General features: G+C 40.7%; 1 protein-coding gene across 3 annotated transcripts in view; it reads right to left on the reverse strand.

Moving 5' to 3' along the window:
• COL11A1 (collagen type XI alpha 1 chain) overlaps positions 1–19,184 on the reverse strand; it is a 269,505-nt gene extending 250,321 nt beyond the window's left edge. For all 3 annotated transcript variants that reach the window (XM_087930269.1, XM_087930270.1, XM_087930268.1), the window contains exon 1: positions 18,641–19,184. In XM_087930269.1, coding sequence (XP_087786395.1) covers positions 18,641–18,761 — 121 coding nt within the window. In that variant the 5' untranslated portion in view covers positions 18,762–19,184. The remainder of the gene's footprint in view (positions 1–18,640) is intronic.
• Positions 19,185–19,834: the final 650 nt, after the last annotated feature.

Genomic DNA, 19,834 nt, shown 5'->3' on the forward strand with positions numbered 1-19,834 from the left:
GGTGCAAACTAAGCCAAAAACATTGTTAATTTAGTGTTGGATTAGCTTGTGTTTCAATTCACTCATCTGTGATTTATTCATCAAATCATGAGAAAAATGGGCTTGGGTTATGAGTGATGCATAATTAGTGCAATCACTGAGGGTGGATATTTTATGCCTTAAATATATTGTCCTATAAATATTTATTTGGGAGAAGGAGACAATGAACCTAGTTGTGAGACTCTATGGACAGGCAGAGCTGCAAGGATATTGGCATGATCGTATATGTAGAGATACTTAATTGTATTATTTCTACTACACACATGGATGCATGATGCAAAGTTTTATATCTTGTTGCTGAGTATCATAGATCATGAGGTTAAAAGATGGCACCAATTGCTCATTCATCGAACTGGCTATTCTCAAATACAGAACAGCAGGAAGGATCTCAGATGTCCTCAGAAATATAACGTTTCTAAAAAGTTATCCTCAGAGAATGCAGTGTACATACCATTTACGAATTATGATATAGCATACAAGAGTATGGAGACGATCTTACAGAATGCAAGAACTGTGAAGTAAAGTTTAATTTAGATCTGGGAAGGAAGACAAGGTGAGGAAAAATCTCAAGATAACCATGCCTTGATTTTGTTTGATATAAGAGGGAGCAGAATAGGTTTCCAGGATTCTATCATACATAGAATAACAAAGTTGGAAGGGACCTTGGGAGATGTTCAAATCCAATCCTCTGCTTAGGCAGGAAACCATTTTAACCAAACAGGCAGGGCAGAATATCAGCAAATAGCCCTTACATCAACAAAGTAGAATTCTATTAATCTTTGTATTGACTGCTGCCTGAATGAGCTGACACACAGAGACAGACACACTAAAAAAAAAAAAGCTATCTACAAGATCTTTTCAAAAGATTTTTAAAAAAAGGATTCAGCAGTAAATCACACAGCTCCCATTAATACAGCTAAACCTTTTCCTAGACTAGGACTCAAGTCTAACAGACAGAGTTCAGCTATTTTTTATTATAAAGAAGAATGAACCCAGATTAAATAATTCATTGCCTAGTGCCAGGATAAGAAGGTAAATTACATTCATAGCTCCAGTAGTAGAAACCCATATTTCTTTCTGCTCTTTCATGACTTTATAGACTCTTTGTACAATGTATGGCGGCCTTGAAGCTGAGCAGATACTAAGTATCTACATGACCAACAATTCATATCTCAGAAACAATACCTGTTGGTTTATTTATCACAATAGTGATCAATTAGTAATAAATATCAGGAAGTGGGGGGAGAAAGGGCTCTACCTAATGAAAAGGAAAATTGATGCATATAAACTACTTGTAGAAACTTTTGTTGAGCTTGGCTCTGGCAATAAATTTAATAAGTCTTATTTCTTTTATTTCAGTCAGTATTTCCATCTTATGTTACCTCCACATATACAAGCCAGCCTTTTGAATTTTATCCTTTAGTCTAGACTTCTTCTTCCATTTAAAAAAATATCAAGCATAATGTACATTAACATTAATTAGTATAAAAGCCGGACCACTGTAGGCCAGCACTGGAACAAAATAAAATGTAAGAATAATTTTAACAGAGTAACTCAAGATCAAGCTTCTCCGGCATTTCCATTAATGATTTAAAAGCATCACCCAACAGGGTTTATTAATAACAGCTACTCTTTAGTGCAAGACCATGTTTCTATATTTATACAGCAGTCAAGCCAAGGAGAAAGTCGTTTATGCAACTTTTCACATGGGCTTTGATGGGGTGGGATTCAAAATTTTTAACAACAGGTTCTGTGGGTGTGGCTTAGGTGGTGGGCGTGGCTTGGTGGTCATGTGACTGGGTGGACATGCCTTGGTGGTCATGTTATTGGCTGGGTGTGGTCAACTCAATATCACTCACATCGAGGCACACATCTCCTCCCCTGGCCTCTCATGACTGTGGGGATGCTGCAACAGTCGTAAGTGTGAAAAATGGTCATAAGTAAAAAAAATTCAGTGCCATTATAACTTTGAATGGTCATTCCACACAAGCAAAGTACCAGCAAAGGAGGGGGAAAAACTCCACAGTCCTCCCTAGTCCTGCCAAGAACGTAATAAGGGTTAACGGAGAGGCAGTTTCTGTAAGGAACACCAGAATGTTTCCTTCCTGCCTTCCTTACAGGATTAAGCCAGTAATTTCTTCTAACAACTGGATCTCTGAACTGCTTAGGATGTTAACAACCGGTTCTAGCAAATAGGTGCGAACTGGTAGAATCCCACCCCTGGGCTTTGAATAAATTCTCTAGGTTCATCTAGGAAGATACATGCAACATTATCCCAGTATCTATTTACTAAACCACAGTTGTCAAACCTGCAGCATCACGTTGCCATCACTTGACATTACACAATGTTTTTCCAATTTGTGGAGTTGGAGTGAGCATAGCCTGCTCATGACGCATCCAGCCCGTGGGCTACCAGTTTGACATCCCTGTACTAGACCAATGCTTACTACATGCTTAATTTTACATGACCATGGCCAGCACACAAGATAAGACTATTTAAACCAGATGGGAGCAGTGTGGAATGCAACTTGCCCATAAATAGCGCCCACTCTACTAACATTTCTTTAGATCTTAAAGTCCAAAGAATAACTAAAATAACCATGAAGTAATGGCTGAACTGGAGATTCATATGCCAAAAAATGAGATTCAGTATATCCTTGAGGGCGTGCTTAGCCTAGAAATTTGCCATTAGTACCAGTACTAAGTTTGCAAATCCATTCCTTATTTCGCTTTCTCTCCATGGTTTTTTTTTTCTTTCAGAAATTTAATTTAAGAGGCAAAAGACGTTGTTCCTACTACTATAGTTTACACAATAGCGAATCAGAACTACAGAAAATTACTGAAAGATCTTCAGCAGATCCCAATATTACTCATCTCTGTTTAAAAGTACCTGGTTACAGTATAATTGAAAGCAAGCAGAAGCTGGGACTTGTAATGGTATGAGAGAATAACATTGGGAGACAGAACAAAGAGCCACAGCAAAGGGAATGGTCAGACAAGAGGGAACTTAGCCACACAAGGAATGTGGATATAGCAAACATCTCAGAGGGTATCCTCCCTATTTTCTTGGACTGTAAAGGTGACCAGCGGAGGGGGGGATGTACTTTCAGACTTGCAAGATTCTCTTAATGTAACCTTACAGTAATGTAAAATTAGTCCATCTGGTTATGCTTTTTGTCTGGACTACCTTGCAAAGCTGATAGGACTAGTTGCTAGTTAGAATTGTTACCATATAACCTTTTCAGAGGTGGTATTCCGCAGGTTCTGACCAGTTCTGGAGAACCGGTAGTGGAAATTTTGAGTAGTTCGGAAAACCGGTGGTAACCTTCCCAGTGGTGGGATTCAATATTTTTTACTACTGGTTCTGTGGGCGTGGCTTGGTGGACGTGGCAGGGGAAGGATACTGTAAAATCTCCAGTCAGAGGTGGCATTTGCCGGTTCTCCAAACTACTCAAAATTTCCACTACCGGTTCTCCAGAACTGGCCAGAACCTGCTGAATACCCACCTCTGAACCTTTCCCCAGGAGTGGGGAGGGAATGGAGATTTTACAGTATCCTTCCTCTGCCACACCCACCAAGCCATGGCCACAGAACTGGTAGTAAAAATGTCTGAATCCCACCACTGATCCTTTTGCTAGTATTCCTAACTGTTCATTTCCAAATGATAGGAAAATACAGAGGTAATGCATAAAGAGAAAGTTTGCCCACAGGGGGTGGGAAAAAAATCATACTGGAGATTTATGTTTCATGTAAAGTCATTTACTACCACCACTAAATCACACCAGGCAGCAGTAAACATTACTTCAATAAATACTGTTAACAGCTTTGCTGAGACAAAATACCTGATTGATAAAAAGAACTGAAAGAGGCAATGAAGGGCTCTGCCCCTATATCTTTTCCCTAGCAAATGCTCTCTAAAGACTGTTGCCACCACTAGACTTATCTCAAGTGCCCAACTAAAATAGAGTAAACTAAAAAAGAGCATCAGAACATTAGCAGGAGAAATCCTTAGTTAAGTGAAGAGTTAAGCAACCTTTCCTGTCCTGATCCTTCTCCAAGAGGCTAACTCCCCATCTCGACATTTGTCTTACAAGGAAATCATTGAGTTCCTCCAGGTTCCCATGATTGGCTTTGATAGTAGCCAGATGGTTAAATATCCTGTACTAGAGGAGGATTCTCCTATTTACATATGTTAAACATTGCTTCTTTTAGAAAGATTTTATTTTTGCTGAAAATGTATATTCCCTGTGTGGATATGCTAGAGCCAAGTTAAATGCATGGAATGCATTTTCTTCAGGAACGTATCAGAAGAAATGGTAAGCGATGAACTGATAAAGCAAGCAAGAAACACTCAGCACTAGTAAAAGGCAAGGATTCCTAAGTATACTAGAGACTGGACAGAAAATAAAATTGTAGCAATGTTGAGTGGTAGATTAATTACTTCTCAGATTACTTTTTGAAAATTTGCAGATAAGATCCTTGCACTACTGCATATCTACTGGAGGAAAAAAGTCAATTCCCAAAGAATATAAACCGCAACACAAATCAGTCCAAGTTTAACAGGTTTTCAAGAAGAAAAAAAAAATCCAGGGATTAATTTAAACAGGATTTCCTTTGGACTTTTGGGGAGGGGAAAGAAGCAAAGTATTCACCTGGGCTTTGACTGAGAATAACTTCTCCTTTGTATATTCAGCCTCTGAAAAGCCAGAGGCTGAAAGCAATGGGGTTAGTAGGTGTAAGACACGTTGCAAGTTCTTGCCTAAAAAGGCCCAGCAACTCCAGGGATAAAAAGAATGAAAGTAGACTTGAACCAGAGGAAATATGCATATTTATATTTATTTTATTTATTAAAGGAATATTACACCTATCTCACTTTTCAGAGCATCTGTGGACATATGATGGGAGGCAGACATACAGATCCTAGCTGAAAAGCCCAGTTACCTTACTTACTTGGGCAATTATATATATTTTACAATATAATCATATGAAAAGGAAGTCATCAATATAAGAACCATTTTGGTCTATCGATTAAGGCAGCAAGCTAGAAACCAGGAGACTGTGAGTTCTAGCCCTGCCTTAGGCATGAATGTCAAAAGGTATATTCTCTCTCACAGCCCAACTGAATTCACAGGGTTGGTGTTGTGAAAAGAAGAGGAGGAAGAAGTATTGGGCATGCGTGCCTCGAGTTGTTTATAAAAATAATAAAGCGGGGCGGGGGGGAGGAAATAAGTAAAGTATTCTATTCTGTTTTATGCTATGCTACTGTTCTGCATAATTATGTTGTAGGTTATTAACCACTTATTCTTCAATGATCCCATCCCCTGCCAAAGTATCCCACCTGCCAGACCATTGAGCCACCAAGGCAAAACGAATAGCCAGAAGAGTTTAAACTAGATCAGGATTCATCTTCAGAAGACATGAAGTTTGTTTGTATCTGTCTGAGGCAACTTAGGAAAATGAACATGTCCCAGGATCATGTAACACTCAAGGCCAAGACTCATAAAATGTCAACCTTCTAAAAGGCTTGTGCCTGTCTAGCCCACATTCTCTAACTTGCTGTCCTGCAGTTTTACTGGCACTACAGCTCTTCGAAGTCCCAAGCTAAGCATGGGACCTGTGGGAAGTGATATAAATTGAACTCTGGGAGTTGTAGTTCTAGAACAACTGGAGGAAAACAGGCTGGGGGAAAGAGTCTGATTTGGGCCAAGGATGGGTAAACAGTTTCCAGCGGTCCACATCTAAAGACTCCTGCAGTCTCCATTAGATCCAACAGTTTGGAAGAAAATGTATGTGTTTACTTGTAAATGTTGCCATCAGTTTATGAGAATTGATTCTAGAATCATTTTCAGAAGACATGATATTCAGCAGGTTCTGACCAGTTCTGGAGAACCAGTAGTGGAAATTTGAGTAGTTTGGAGAACTGGCAAATCCAACCTCTGACTGGAGATTTTACAGTATCCTTCCCCGGCCACCCCCACCAAGCCAAGCCCACAGAACCGATAGTAAAATAATTTTTAAATCCCACCACTCAATTCCAGACTGCAAAACAAGAGATGCCCAATCATTCCTTGGCATCTAATTGTTCTTTTTTAAATATTCAAAATTGCATCTCTCCTTTTGCAGGCTGGAAATGGTTCTAGAATCAGTTCTCATAAACTGGTAGCAACATATAAGGCAAACACATACATTTTCTTCTAAATTCTTTTCTTCCAAACTACACACACACACACACACACACTAGATTACTGGAGTCCTCACTTGAATTAAAAGATGTTTCCCTTACTACAGAGTATGGACATATGGGATTACTTTTGAGTTCTTCCGGAAGAGAGTTGCGGAATACAAGAACCAAACCATCTTCATTATTAATGCAGGACTTTTGGCTTTTTGAAGGCTGTAGGATCAAGTTCAGGATATTAAAAACTTTATCCAAGTCATTAACGTAAATTTATTTGCTGAGCAAGAAAAGAAGCTGCTGTCCAGATGCATTTTGCATGACTATTATCGCTGCAATTTACACATCTTAGAGCTAGTGCCCGTGTTCATCTCTATGACTTAGTAATGCATTAACACTGGTGTGTAAGAATGGGTCTTCATAACACCTCAAATTCCTATACATTACACTTTAATTAACAAGGCTGCTCATGGAGAACTAGGAGCAAACAAGTGATAGATCGTACTTGAATAACCGACCCTTAACTAGCATAAGGAATGTTTTTTATGCAACTATGGAAGAAACAAAATTATCAAAGGGCACTAGACAAATACAAGTTAATCAATTCAAACAATTAGATACGTTGTTTACCTAAAAATTAGGTTGTTTTAAGCCAAATCAACCCGTGAATCATGAAAGGGAACAGGATGTAGCTCTCAGGTGTTTTGTTTCCAGGTTGGAAACAGAGCTAACTTGTTCTTTATTGCTTTTAGTTGTTCTCTATTGTGCTGCTGGTTTGTTTGTTTTTTTAATTTTAGACACTGTTTTAGTAATACTTTCAGAATATTCAGCTACATGCCTAGTTTGAACATTCCTTTCAATGGCAGCATGTGTAGCCTTTAAATAGGTTAATTGAGAAGTTAAAAAAACTGGCAAAAAGAATGAATATTTGTTTTCTTTAACTAACCTTCAATTAACACATGTTCACTTTCTTGGTATTTATGGTTTTCATTTTGTTTCATTTATTATTCCATTGGCAAAAATATAGAATAATAATTTCATCATTAAAGAAAAAACTGGCAAGGAAGCTAAACAAGTGATTTGCAGCTATACAGGAAGGAAAAATAACTTATTTACAACTATCAGTCAAAACAAGAAGGTTGAAGGAAAATTCACACACTTATCTTATTGATGAGAAAATGAATTAAAATTAAAAGGCATTCTTAAAAGGATTGTACAACATAGTAACTATTATATAAGCATATTATATTTGCAGAAATCCAGATGACCATTAGTTGGCAGCAAAACAAGACAAAAAAATCATATTCTTTGCTCTGCCATCTTGTGGTCATCTTGATTTTTTTTCAGTCTATATATGGGATGTCAATATTATTGCTGGGATTTTGGAGAGAGTGGAGAACATTTTCAAATTTTAAAAGACGGTAATCTTCAAACATTTATAGGACACTTTGGTGAGAAACAGGAGTGAGATTATATATCATCGATATATTTATATATGGCCGGCAAGTCATATTCTGCAGGGTAAATAAATATTTATGCAGATTTTTCTGAACAATCAGATCTTTAAAGTCCATACACTGTAAGGATAATCAGCTGAATGGGAATTGGTTTTGAAGAATAGCATTAAATCCTTTTATTATTCAGTGGAAGCAAACTAATTCAGCTCTGTCAATGCAAATAACTAGCCCCGTGCCCAAATTCCTTCTGCATATTTTTTTACTCAACATTCTTCAACTTGGTGGAAAGAATTTCATTCTGATTCCAAGAATACAATTTTAAAAATGTATTGAGTAGGGAGCAGAAGTCTTGCACTTACTTTAGTTATGGAGTAACCAATCTATGAGAATATTAAGACGAGGGAAAACTGTGAAAAGGTCCTTCGTTGTGATAATGTTTTGACTATTTCTCACTGAAATAAAGTCACAAATTCAAATAGGACTTGCTAAACCAGAGGTCCCCAAATTTGGCAACTTTAAGACTTGTGGACCCCTATGCTAAACCATGGACTCTAATTAGGTGATTTCATAGCACTTTCCTTTCGAAAAGAAAATTTGGGGATTTTTTTTAACAATATGCCATGCAGTAACTTGACTTTTACAGATGAAAAATGCTGAGAGGGTGATTGAGTGGTGTGATGGGTTACATCAGGGGTGTCAAACTCGCAGTGTCACGTGACGTATCGGGGCTTTTCCCCCCTTTGCTAAAGTGGGTGGGGGTGGGGCCAACACGTGACGCATCCAGCCTGCTGGCTGCAAGTTTGATAGCCCTGGGTTACATGAATAGCCAGTTTATTAATTTTAACATCACATTAAATACTTTTGAAGAGGCAGGATTTACGAAGCCTTGGGTTTCATTCATTTACTCAGCTCTCAGAATATTTAATGTGGCCAGAGAGTTTATTCTGTTTGTGCTAATGGGATGTTATATATCTATGCAGTCTTGAAGATGAGTTCCAGGCTGTCTAATCCAGTCTGAACCCTTGGATGAAACCTTATTTTCATATTTTGGAATGAATGGATGTCTGGAAGCAAACTAAACATTTAATCTCTTAAGAATATACAGGATGGGGGTAGGAGCAACAGTCTGAATGCTATTTTTTCTATGCTTGTTTCTGTAAAATTGTATATTTCACTGCAAGCCACTTCTGCTGTCTCTGAAAACTAATTAGGAGTATTGCCAGCAAGCCTCAAACTTGACACTACTCTCTCTTGTTAGACAAGACCACTTAGCATCCAGCTATGCTAACTCTCCTGGCAAGTGTGGTGATTGCAAGCAGCAAAATTATACCACTCTGTTGTGTGTTGACTTCTCCCTACAGGCTGAATTGGAAGCAGACATATAGGCAAACAAGACCTTAGAAATTTCTGATTTATTGCAGAAAAGCTAAGAAGTCATTACCAAAGAAATGTCAGTGATTGCTGTATATCAAATGCAAATTCTATTTATACTACAATCAACGTTCAAGAGGTTTGTTCCTCTTTCTCCTGCCTCCTCCATATAATGGGCTGGAGTGACTGTCATGGGGGAGAAGTTTCCATCTGTTTCTTGTTTTACCAATGGCAGAATTGTATGTTCTTGAATGTATATAAGCTAGTTCTTTTTCTCAAAGAAGAACTCAAGGGCCATCATTCTGATTCTTGCTAGAAGAGGCTAAACTGTTCAGCCTCATACTACATGGAAGCTCCTTTTCAGGAGCAGCCAAATATTTTGGTTGTCCAAAAAATTAAGTGGTCTTCTCATTCACATTCTCACCTCTTTTTTAAAAGCTATTTTATTGAGCTGAGCAACAAAATCTTGGGGATGTGAATTGGCCATAAATGGCTTCTTGAGAGCTGTTTGTGGGTTACTCTCTTCTGATTAATGTGTTGATGTATCCAGGCCTACCATGACATGTGAATCACGTAAATGGATGTGCTTGAGTGCCATCTGGTTCCTTTATGCACAGCAATCATTTTGACAGCTTAACAACTGCAATAAAGATGGCACTAACGCAAATACTGAGCAATTGCACCCACTGCCATGACAGCATTGCAGTGGTTACACATGATATGCCAAGATGCCTTCATACAAATGCTGCTATTATGTCTTTGCATCCTGACATCTGACACAAGTGCATGTAAGTCTTGCCATATGTGTTATGACATCCAAGTTTGGAAACCAGATTCTCTTGAAGGAGGAAGTACATAAGTCCTTCACCTTATTGAGTCTGTCATCTGTACCTCTATAACTGTCTGGTTTGGTTCTGCAACCTAACAGGACAGACATAGACTTCAGAGGATAATTAGGACTGCAGAAAAAACAATTACTACCAACCTGCCTTCAATCGAGGACCTGCATACTGCACGAGTCAAAAAGAGGGCTGTGAAAATATTTACAGACCCCTCACATCCCGGACCTAAACTGTTTCAACTCCTTCCCTCAAAATGACACTATAGAGCACTGCACACCAGAACAACTAGACACAAGAACAGTTTTTTTCCCAAAAGCCATCACTCTGATAAACAAATAATTCTCTCAACACTGTTCAACTATTACAAAGTCTCCACTACTATTACTGTTAATTTTCTCATCACTCCTTATCACCCATCCTCTCCCACTTGAAACTGTATGACTGTAACTTTGTCGCTTGTATCCTTATGATTTACATTGACTGTTTCCTAATATGATTTGATTGCTTATTGTACCCTATGACTATCATTAAGTGTTGTACATTATGATTCTTGATGAATGCATCTTTTCTTTTATGTATACTAAGAGTATTTGCACCAAGACAAATTCCTTATGTGTCCAACCACATTTGGCCAATAAAGAATTCTATTCTATTAATGGAATACAATATAGAGATTTAGGCTGTGTTAATCTTGATTTGGGAGACCATTTGGCTACATGAATTCAATTCTGCAAATTTCTGAAACTTAATAATTTTATATCTTAATAACCTGCACAAGATAAGTTAACTTTAATTTCTTGTACTGAATGCACTATTATTATGGCTTCTCCCAGAATCATAACTTTCTCACACAAAGGTTTCTTTAAAAAGAAAAGAACACTATTAAACATTAGTTTATTTTAAAATCAGTTACTAGATTATGCTAGGCCAACAGCCTTGCTACATTAACTTTAATTTGCAAAGCTACATTAACTTATAATTTGCAAAGCTTACTGTTTTCTTTCTAAAATGATGCCTTAATCTGACAGCTGGTAATACACTTTTCTGTGTTAGATCAGAAGTAGTGAATGGGTGATTTGTGGCTTTGGGGCTATGGCATCTTCATCCAAAAGACTAAATATTTTTGTTTCCCCAGGAACGATTTCTTTCTCCAAAGCACAAGAGATGCCGTCTGCTTTCATTTAGCTTACTTGGACCCAACAGTAAATTAAGAAATGGTTAAAGATTTTGTTTCCTTAAAGGAAGCAGGAAAGTATGGTGAGAAAAAGAGCAAACTTCTTAAAGTTCGCTGGTAAAAAATCTTACGTTTTGGTTATACAAAATTAAACAGAAGATATGACAAATATAATTATCCCAATGGACTTTTGTTATTATTATGCTTATAAGAATACTGTAATACTTCTTTTTTTGGGGTGGAGAGAGTAGTTTCCTATACTAAAACAGACCAAATGGCCACAGAGCAGGAAAAAAAAAATCTCCCCTGACATGGCATCAGCACAGTGGACAGAAATTAGACAAGCCAAGGAGAACTGTAGGTATTTATTAAAGGGTCCTTCATAATATATCAATTGGATGTTGAGTGGAATATGAATATGGGATTTACATTATATTTTTTTAAAAAGATTCTTCTGGTCCCATTCCAGCTGTTGGCCATTACCTGTTCTAAGGTCTTCAGTTGACCCAGCCCTCGCACTATCCTTATCTTGGCTGAAGGATATGTTTTCTCTTTTCATTGACTGCCTCTGTGAGCCCGGGACTAAATTCCCAAGGCAACATTAGGCTGCCTTTTCCTCTGTAGAGATATTCCCAATACAGACAGCATTTGAAAGCAGGAGTGGTGGCAAATGTGCTTTCATTTGCTTACTTAAAGACAGAACCAGCCCAATTTTTTTTTTTCTGCCCCTTTTGGATTACATGGAAACTAACAACTTTTTAAAAAGTGACTATTTGCAGGTACTCATTTAATAACTGACATATTTAGTGACCAAAGTTACAGCCATGGGGAAAAAAGTAACTTTGTGACCACACCTCGCATTTACAATTTTCATCAATCTGTAAAACAAAGGAAAGTTGGAGTAGGTTTGTAAGCACAGTTGCTGTTTCATTTATCAACTAATGATTGAGTTTCTGGTCCCAGCTGTGATTACTAAACAAGAACAAACAAGTATCTTGTTTTTGGAGTAAGTATGGCTGTTCAGAATTCATGGTTGGGATTTAAAAAAAAATGAGACAAAAAAGAAGAGTTTAATGTTTGATGTATCAAAATTGAAATATATGGAACATCCCAAGCTGCTTCTAGTGTCTCAAGATAAAGGCAAATTCTTATATCCTAACAACTTCCCGGATCCTTTTTACCAGAAATGCAAAAAGCTCTTCTGCATGTAAAACTGAGCAACCTAATACTAGGTCATACTAATCCTAAATATAGCAGGAGTATCAAATTCACAGTGTTACAGGGGCATCACATGACATTTGGGACTTTTTTTCCCTTCGCTAAACTGGGAGTGGGCCCGGATCGTGGGCCAGGAGTTTGACAGCCCTGAAGTATAGCATAGCAGGGCAATAGCATTTAGGCTTACATACCATCCCATAGTACTTCACAATACTTTCTGGGTGGTGTACAATGTAACTTTTATTTGCATATTGCCCCCAACAATCTGGGTCCTCATTTTACCAACCTTGGAAGGATGGAAGGCTGAGTCAACCTTGAGCCCCATCAGGATCGAATTCCAGGTTGTGGGCCTGCAATACTACACTTCAACCACTGCGCCACTGGGGCTCCCAGTATTCTCAAAGCAATGATACTTAAAAATGCATTTATTTACTGACTTCATCAAAGCAATGCGTTCTGTTATTTATTAGAAGGGCTGTGCAGACTTCAAAACCAATTTGCAAAAAGGGCTTCAGACTCTCTGCTGTTCATTATAGCCAGGCATATTCTTTCAGGGTTCTGTCCAGAGAAGTTCTGCTCTCAATTTGCTCCAAAGCATGTCTTCAAAATAATTTCCAAAATGGGCACAGTCCTCCTTATCACGTTCAAAGTTTGCTTCCAGAGGCTCATTCCCATGCCCTTTTAATCGAGAGCCATATTTCATCTTATGACCTCAAATGCATTCAATGATCCTTTTAATCCCAAATTTCTAGTTCTCTAGAGAACATCAAACAAGCAAGAGATATCTAGTATTAGGAAAGACATCCCTGTTCTACAATCGCTTTCTTCTCAGCAGACAAATTTACAGACACAGATTAAGATTAAAACTGTTTAAGAGAAAAACACGCACATTTCTTCCATGTTGCAGAAAGGGGCGAGGTCTAGTCTGAGATTTTTTGAGATATATAAGTCGGCAACAAAATAGGAAGCCATTTCTTAGAAGGAATGGCTTAGCAGTGAGGGAGGAAAAATCTACCTTCCTTTTCTTACAGGTTTTTTTTCCCCCTCTTCTCACCTCCTTGTAAAGGGCAAGTAAAGAACTGCAGGACTTACACAACATACCAGGCATATTTTTGTGTCAGCTGCCAGACCAGAAAGAGAGAAAAAAAGATATCAGAGTTTGGCCACTGAAAAGGTTTTTCAGACTGGACCTTGGTTCTTTTCACTGCCAAAGTTAAAGGATGTTCAGTGAGGAGATTGGGGTCATATTACTCTCTAATCCATGGGATTCAAAACCATGTCTGTAAGTGGAACTAGCTAGAATTTATTTCACATTTCTCCCCATTGTTTTCTAATTTGATCGTCTTTCCTAACTCAGTAGATAAGATTCTAGGAATTTTGCCTAACCTGCTATGGCTGGCATCTAAGAAACAGGTAAGACATTAATGTAATCTGAAAATAATATTTTGGTAACTATAACAAACATAATCGATCAGCACATGCTACCTCAGTGTTTCTATTGTAAAGTTCTCTGAAGACTGTCTTTTAGAAATTCCTCACGAAATTTAAATCTGTTAACCCATTAAACAATACGCCTTAATAAAACTGTTGTTTTATTCATCTACTAGAGCAATGTTGAATGAAGTAGCCTATTCATGCATCCTTGGCAACTGATTTCACATTACAAAAATAATCCACACAAAATATGTTAGAATAAGCTGCTTTTCCCAAAAAAAGTTAAGAAACTACATCAAATGTGTTTACATATAGCAATTGTTTCATGAAAATGAAACATTGTTTTTCTTTCTTTTTTTCTTTTTCTTTCTTTCTTTCCCTTTATTAGTTTTATAAATAACTCAAGGCAGCAAATATATCTAATGCTATTTCCTTCTGCTGTCCAACAGGGGTCCAGACCAGAATTCTGAAATATACAGTAATTTCCAAAACATTCTCTGAATGAGAATTCTTGTATGATATCATCATCAACCTCTCACATCATTCATCACAATATGTTTCAGATTTTTTTTAAATCATCCCAGTTTTATTGCATTCCCTTTGCTCACATAAAGCCGGTGCCACTTATTCGATAGAGTTGCATTCACACTAACATCGCATAGCATACGTGCAATTATATTTATATGTTAGTTTAGAAATTTCTGCAGATTCAACAGTTTATTCAAGATGTAAGAATAAAATAATTGGGATTAATAACTTTTAAAGAAAATCCATTTGCTTTGTTTGGAAAACTGCTTTTTAAGTAAAATAATGGATTGTCATTTTAATATTAGAGCTAATTTACATGCATTTTTAAAGTAATATCTTTAGAATATCTAAGGCTATTTTACCTTGGCTTTATTTAAATACATTGTGTGTATTTCATTGTTCTTTTCCAGTGTTCTTCTACCACTGCATGGGAGACAGCTTATATCTATTTTACATCTTGGAGGTCTTGCTAACCACAACAAAGGGAAAAGTAAAAGAACGCAACTTTTAACCTATGCCTTTCGGAAATGCCAAATGAGCGCTCTCTCGTGCTCTCACTCTCTCTCTCTCCCACTTAACTTTAATGCCTGCTAAAATGATCAAAAGTTTGACTGTACTTCAAACAGTTACCACTGTTCAGGAAAGAACTTGGGGACTTTTCTGGGAAAAGAAACAAAGAACAGCATGTCTGCAGATTTCTTTTTGGCATTCTAGGGGGGAAAAAAAAGCAGATATTAGAAGGTGATGCAGGGATTTGTCAAAAGCGTGATTTCTTAATCACTCTGTCAAACTGTCATCAGACAGCAGCATTCCAATATATGTCTACCCAGAGGGCAGTTTCATCAGAACATTCTCCCATATTGCATACTTCAGTGAATTACAACCCTAGAAGGATCAACATCACATAGCAAAACTAGTGTCTGCCTATTTTCAATCATCTGAACTGCACTGGGAGAATAGCAAGAGTCACTCCTTTTTGTGTGAGGTGCGGGGGGAAGTACCACTTAGCATCTGATTTTCCAGGAAAGAAATGCAGAGCAAACCAGTCTGTCAGGGAGAAGAATCTCCAAATCATATTTGGATCTTGGAGGAAAGGAACATTAAGAAAACAGTAGCTGTATTTTTCCCCTCACACATCCCTTCTCTGAAAGCTTTTCTTGGCACCAAGCAAGAAAATAGTAATCCTACCCCTGCCTCTGAGCTGAAAGTGTGGCTTGACTTCTGTGCCCACAGCTTTATTTCAGAGCAGGCCAGTAGGGGGCAGATAGACAGGCTGAGGTGACTGACAGGTCCAGTCCAAGAGGTGAGCAGGAACCCAGAGGCTGAATGGGAGCTTTCAGAAAGCATCTTTCTCCTCTCCTTGGCACTTAAATGGTTGAGCCAATGAAAAGAAGCATCCAATTCAGAAAAGCACGAAGTACTTTTAAAGGGAAAATTGTTTCACTGGAGTTAGAGTCCTCATATTATTACCATGGCTTTGGGATAAGGAAGGAAGGAAGGAAGGAAGGAAGGAAGGAAGGAAGGAAGGAAGGAAGGAAGGAAGGACACACACTATGCAATAACTTCAATAGATTTCACTGGACAGAAGTTAACAAAGAAAGCAGTCACAAGGCAAATCTGACTAGAATTGAAGGAAGGGACATAAGCAAATTGCTATAATACCAGACTTGGGGAAAGTCCCTCTAACCTCCACATCATGGATCCCAAGTATCTGGTTTAGAACACATTCAGCTTATTATAAATGGGACTGTTTCCCAATATGCCTCTCCCTGTAGGGGGAAAAAGTATTACTATTTTGTCGTCTTCCCCTCAAGTCTCTTCTTCCCCCGCTCCTCCCTCCTTCCCCCTCTCTCTCTCCCTCCTTCCCTCCCTCTCCCCCTTCGCCCCCCCCACTTTTAAATGATCTTCTTAGTAAGTTCCAACTTCTACAGCTCCAAAAACTGCAGACTAACACATGCCCACCTATGGGACCATTCCTTCCACTCTGCCCCTTCTGCCAAAGATGCACCTAAGGGGAGGGAGGAGTTTCCTGCTGCTCTGTGCATTGCCCTCCTGTTTCAGCCTTGCCACGTAAGCTGGCTAGAGTCAATGGGGACTTTGGGACAGACAACCAGAGAGTGGGGCAGGTAAGGTAATATTTGAGATGGGTTAAAATAAACCCTTGGCCTCTCTGAATGTGAATATCTCAGCTTCGTCTGAAGTCTTCTTGTCAGCTACCCCACCGCACACCAGATGAGCATCTCTGCATCGCTCAAAAGTTCTCAAGCAAGTCAAGGACAGATCAAGCAAGGAGAGTTATCAAGACATTTCAGGATCCCAGCTAGAAAGAGGTCTGGGTCAACTTGAAATAATTCTCTTTTTTAAAAAAAGAAGAAGAAGAAGCCTGTGGATTTTGTAGTCAAAGTGTGGCCCATCTATGAAAGCTAACCAAGCCTACCTCTCTGGCCCTCCTTCTTTTCTTCCCTTTGGCCAAATGTGTGTGAATCCACTCAGTTCAATCATCTCAACAAGGAGGTGGTGGGAGGGAATTTGCCCAAGCCATCTCTTTACCAGTGTGAAAACTGGCCCGACCATCGCAAAAAGTAAGATTTTTCTCGCTATTCAAAAGATTCCCTTGCTGTCTTCTCGGGTTTCAGGTCTTTTCCATTACTGCATTCAGCAGCCCACCTCCTCCTTCCCATCCTCACTTTGCCCTCCACAGCGCTTTTAAAAACTGGGCGGGGACGGTCTTGGAGATCCACGGACCGATCCTATCTCTGAGTTTTTCTCTCGAGAAATCAAGTTTACTGAAACTTAGTTGGACGAGCAGAACTGGGGAGAATTTGGATCTTTGGTTCTCTCCCCAGCATCCTTCCATAGAAGTTCTCTATAATACCAGACTTGGGGAAAGTCCCTCTAACCTCCATCATGGATCCCAAGTATCTGGTTTAGAACACATTCAGCTTATTATAAATGGGACTGTTTCCCAATATGCCTCTCCCTGTAGGGGGAAAAAGTATTACTATTTTGTCGTCTTCCCCTCAAGTCTCTTCCTTCCCCCCCTTCCTCCTTCCCTCCCTCTCTCTCTCTCCCTCCCTCCCTCTCCCCCTTCGCCCCCTCTTTTTAAATGATCTTCTTAGTAAGTTCCAACTTCTGCAGCTCCAAAAACTGCAGACTAACACATGCCCACCTATGGGACCATTCCTTCCACTCTGCCAAGGATGCACCTAAGGGGAGGGAGGAGTTTCCTGCTGCTCTGTGCATTGCCCTCCTGTTTCAGCCTTGCCACGTAAGCTGGCTAGAGTCAATGGGGACTTTGGGACAGACAACCAGAGAGTGGGGGCAGGTAAGGTAATATTTGAGATGGGTTAAAATAAACCCTTGGCCTCTCTGAATGTGAATATCTCAGCTTCGTCTGAAGTCTTCTTGTCAGCTACCCCACCGCACACCAGATGAGCATCTCTGCATCGCTCAAAAGTTCTCAAGCAAGTCAAGGACAGACCAAGCAAGGAGTTATCAAGACATTTCAGGATCCAAGCTAGAAAGAGGTCTGGGTCAACTTGAAATAATTCTCTTTTTTAAAAAAAAAAGAAGAAGAAGAAGCCTGTGGATTTTGTAGTCAAAGTGTGGCCCATCTATGAAAGCTAACCAAGCCTACCCCTCTGGCCCTCCCTTCTTTTCTTCCCTTTGGCCAAATGTGTGTGAATCCACTCAGTTCAATCATCTCAACAAGGAGGTGGTGGGAGGGAATTTGCCCAAGCCATCTCTTTACCAGTGTGAAAACTGGCCCGACCATCGCAAAAAGTAAGATTTTTCTCGCTATTCAAAAGATTCCCTTGCCGTCTTCTCGGGTTTCAGGTCTTTTCCATTACTGCATTCAGCAGCCCACCTCCTCCTTCCCATCCTCACTTTGCCCTCCACAGCGCTTTTAAAAACTGGGCGGGGACGGTCTTGGAGATCCACGGACCGATCCTATCTCTGGGTTTTCTCTCGAGAAATCAAGTTTACTGAAACTTAGTTGGACGAGCAGAACTGGGGAGAATTTGGATCTTCCTTAGGTTCTCTCCCCAGCATCCTTCCATACGCTGAAGTCAAGGGAGCTCCTAATTCGAACTAAGGAGCAGCCGTGGTCCGGGGCTCCAGCGACGGCTCAATCAACAAGGGAGAAAAAAGAAATCCCCGGAGCATACACAGAGCGCCCCCCAACCCAATCAGCGAACAGATCCCAGAATCATATCTGCACACACTCCCATTCATTTCAGGGAACGTGACCAGGGAGACAGAGGCAGGTTCGATTCCCCCACCTCACTTGTTAAGGTCAACTTAGAAATCAGGGGCTGCGACCTGCCCTGATGTCGCCTCACCCCAGTCCCGTCTCTTCTAGCCGGGGCTTATGGGGTGGGGGGACTCTTGGCTCTCTTACCTCCTCGAACTTCCGCCGCTTGGATCAGAAGCGCTGCCGAGACGAGAAGAGCGGGGAAAGCCGAGTCCCAGAACCGCCGTTTCGTTTTCCACCTGGTGGACCACTGCCGACTCCTCTCCATGGTTCGCTCCCAACACCGGGCGCGCCAACGGCGACCCGCCCGCCCTCGCCGGGGCCCCACTTCGCCTTCCCCCCCCCTCCTCTCCGTCCGGCTCGCCCGCCGCGGCCGCCTCCGTCCCGCTTGTATTCCAAGAGACGCTCGGCCTCGACTCCCTTAGGGACCCATGGAGAGCCCAAGGACGACTAGGCTGCCCTCACCCCACCAAAAAAAAAAAGCTCCCGGGAAAAGTGCCGGCTGAGGCGACTTCGGACCGGCGCTGCCGCCTTCTTAACCAGAAGCCCGGATCCGGCCCTTTCGATTCGCCTCTCCAGACCGAAAAGGAGGAGAGGGGCTTCAATCCATACGCGAGGAGCGCAGCATCTCCACTGAAGGCTGCATCCCGCGAAGGGGGCTGGCCAAGAGGCGCACCGGGAAAGCGGCCGCGGGAGCGCAGGGCGAGCGAGCGAGCGAGCGAGAAGGCGGGCGGGAGGACGGGCGGCCCCCTCCGCCTCCTCCCCCGCCCTCCCATTCTATCCTCTCCCCCCACCCACCCCCTCCTCCTCTTCTCACCCTCTAGGGGAGTCTAAATTGACAGGGAGGATGCCGGGCACAAACCAATGGGAAGTTTCCTCACAAGTCGAAAGCCACGCCTGCCGCCCGCCCCTCCCCTTCACCCACGAACTCTCGACCCCGCGCTCCCAAAGAAGTCCGTTCAGGTAAGCGGCGGTTGTGGTATGGCACCCCCCAAAAGAGCCTTACACCCCCCCTTCCCCGCCGCCCAAGCGTTCTTCCCATGACGAAGACCTTCAGTCAACGTAAAGCGAAGCAGAGTCAAACTCTTGGGCCTCGTCCCCCCACACAACTGCCCCTCGCTTACCTTTGTTTATTCAGTATTGGCCTCCGTGGTCAAGGAAAAAGCCGGCTGTAGGATACATAGAACCCAGGAGATGCTTTTGACTTTTGGCAAACCATCAAGGAAGGGGATTTAATGACAAGATCTCTTGAAGCCCAGCTGGAAACGACTTGCTGGACTTGGAAGTTGTACATGTGACCAGATCCTAACAGAAAGTGCTTTTCAGCACGCACCCCTTTGC

This window comes from Pseudonaja textilis, chromosome 3 (genome assembly GCF_049901715.1).
Source record: "Pseudonaja textilis isolate UNSWEBS1 chromosome 3, rPseTex1.2, whole genome shotgun sequence".
NCBI lineage: Eukaryota > Metazoa > Chordata > Lepidosauria > Squamata > Elapidae > Pseudonaja > Pseudonaja textilis.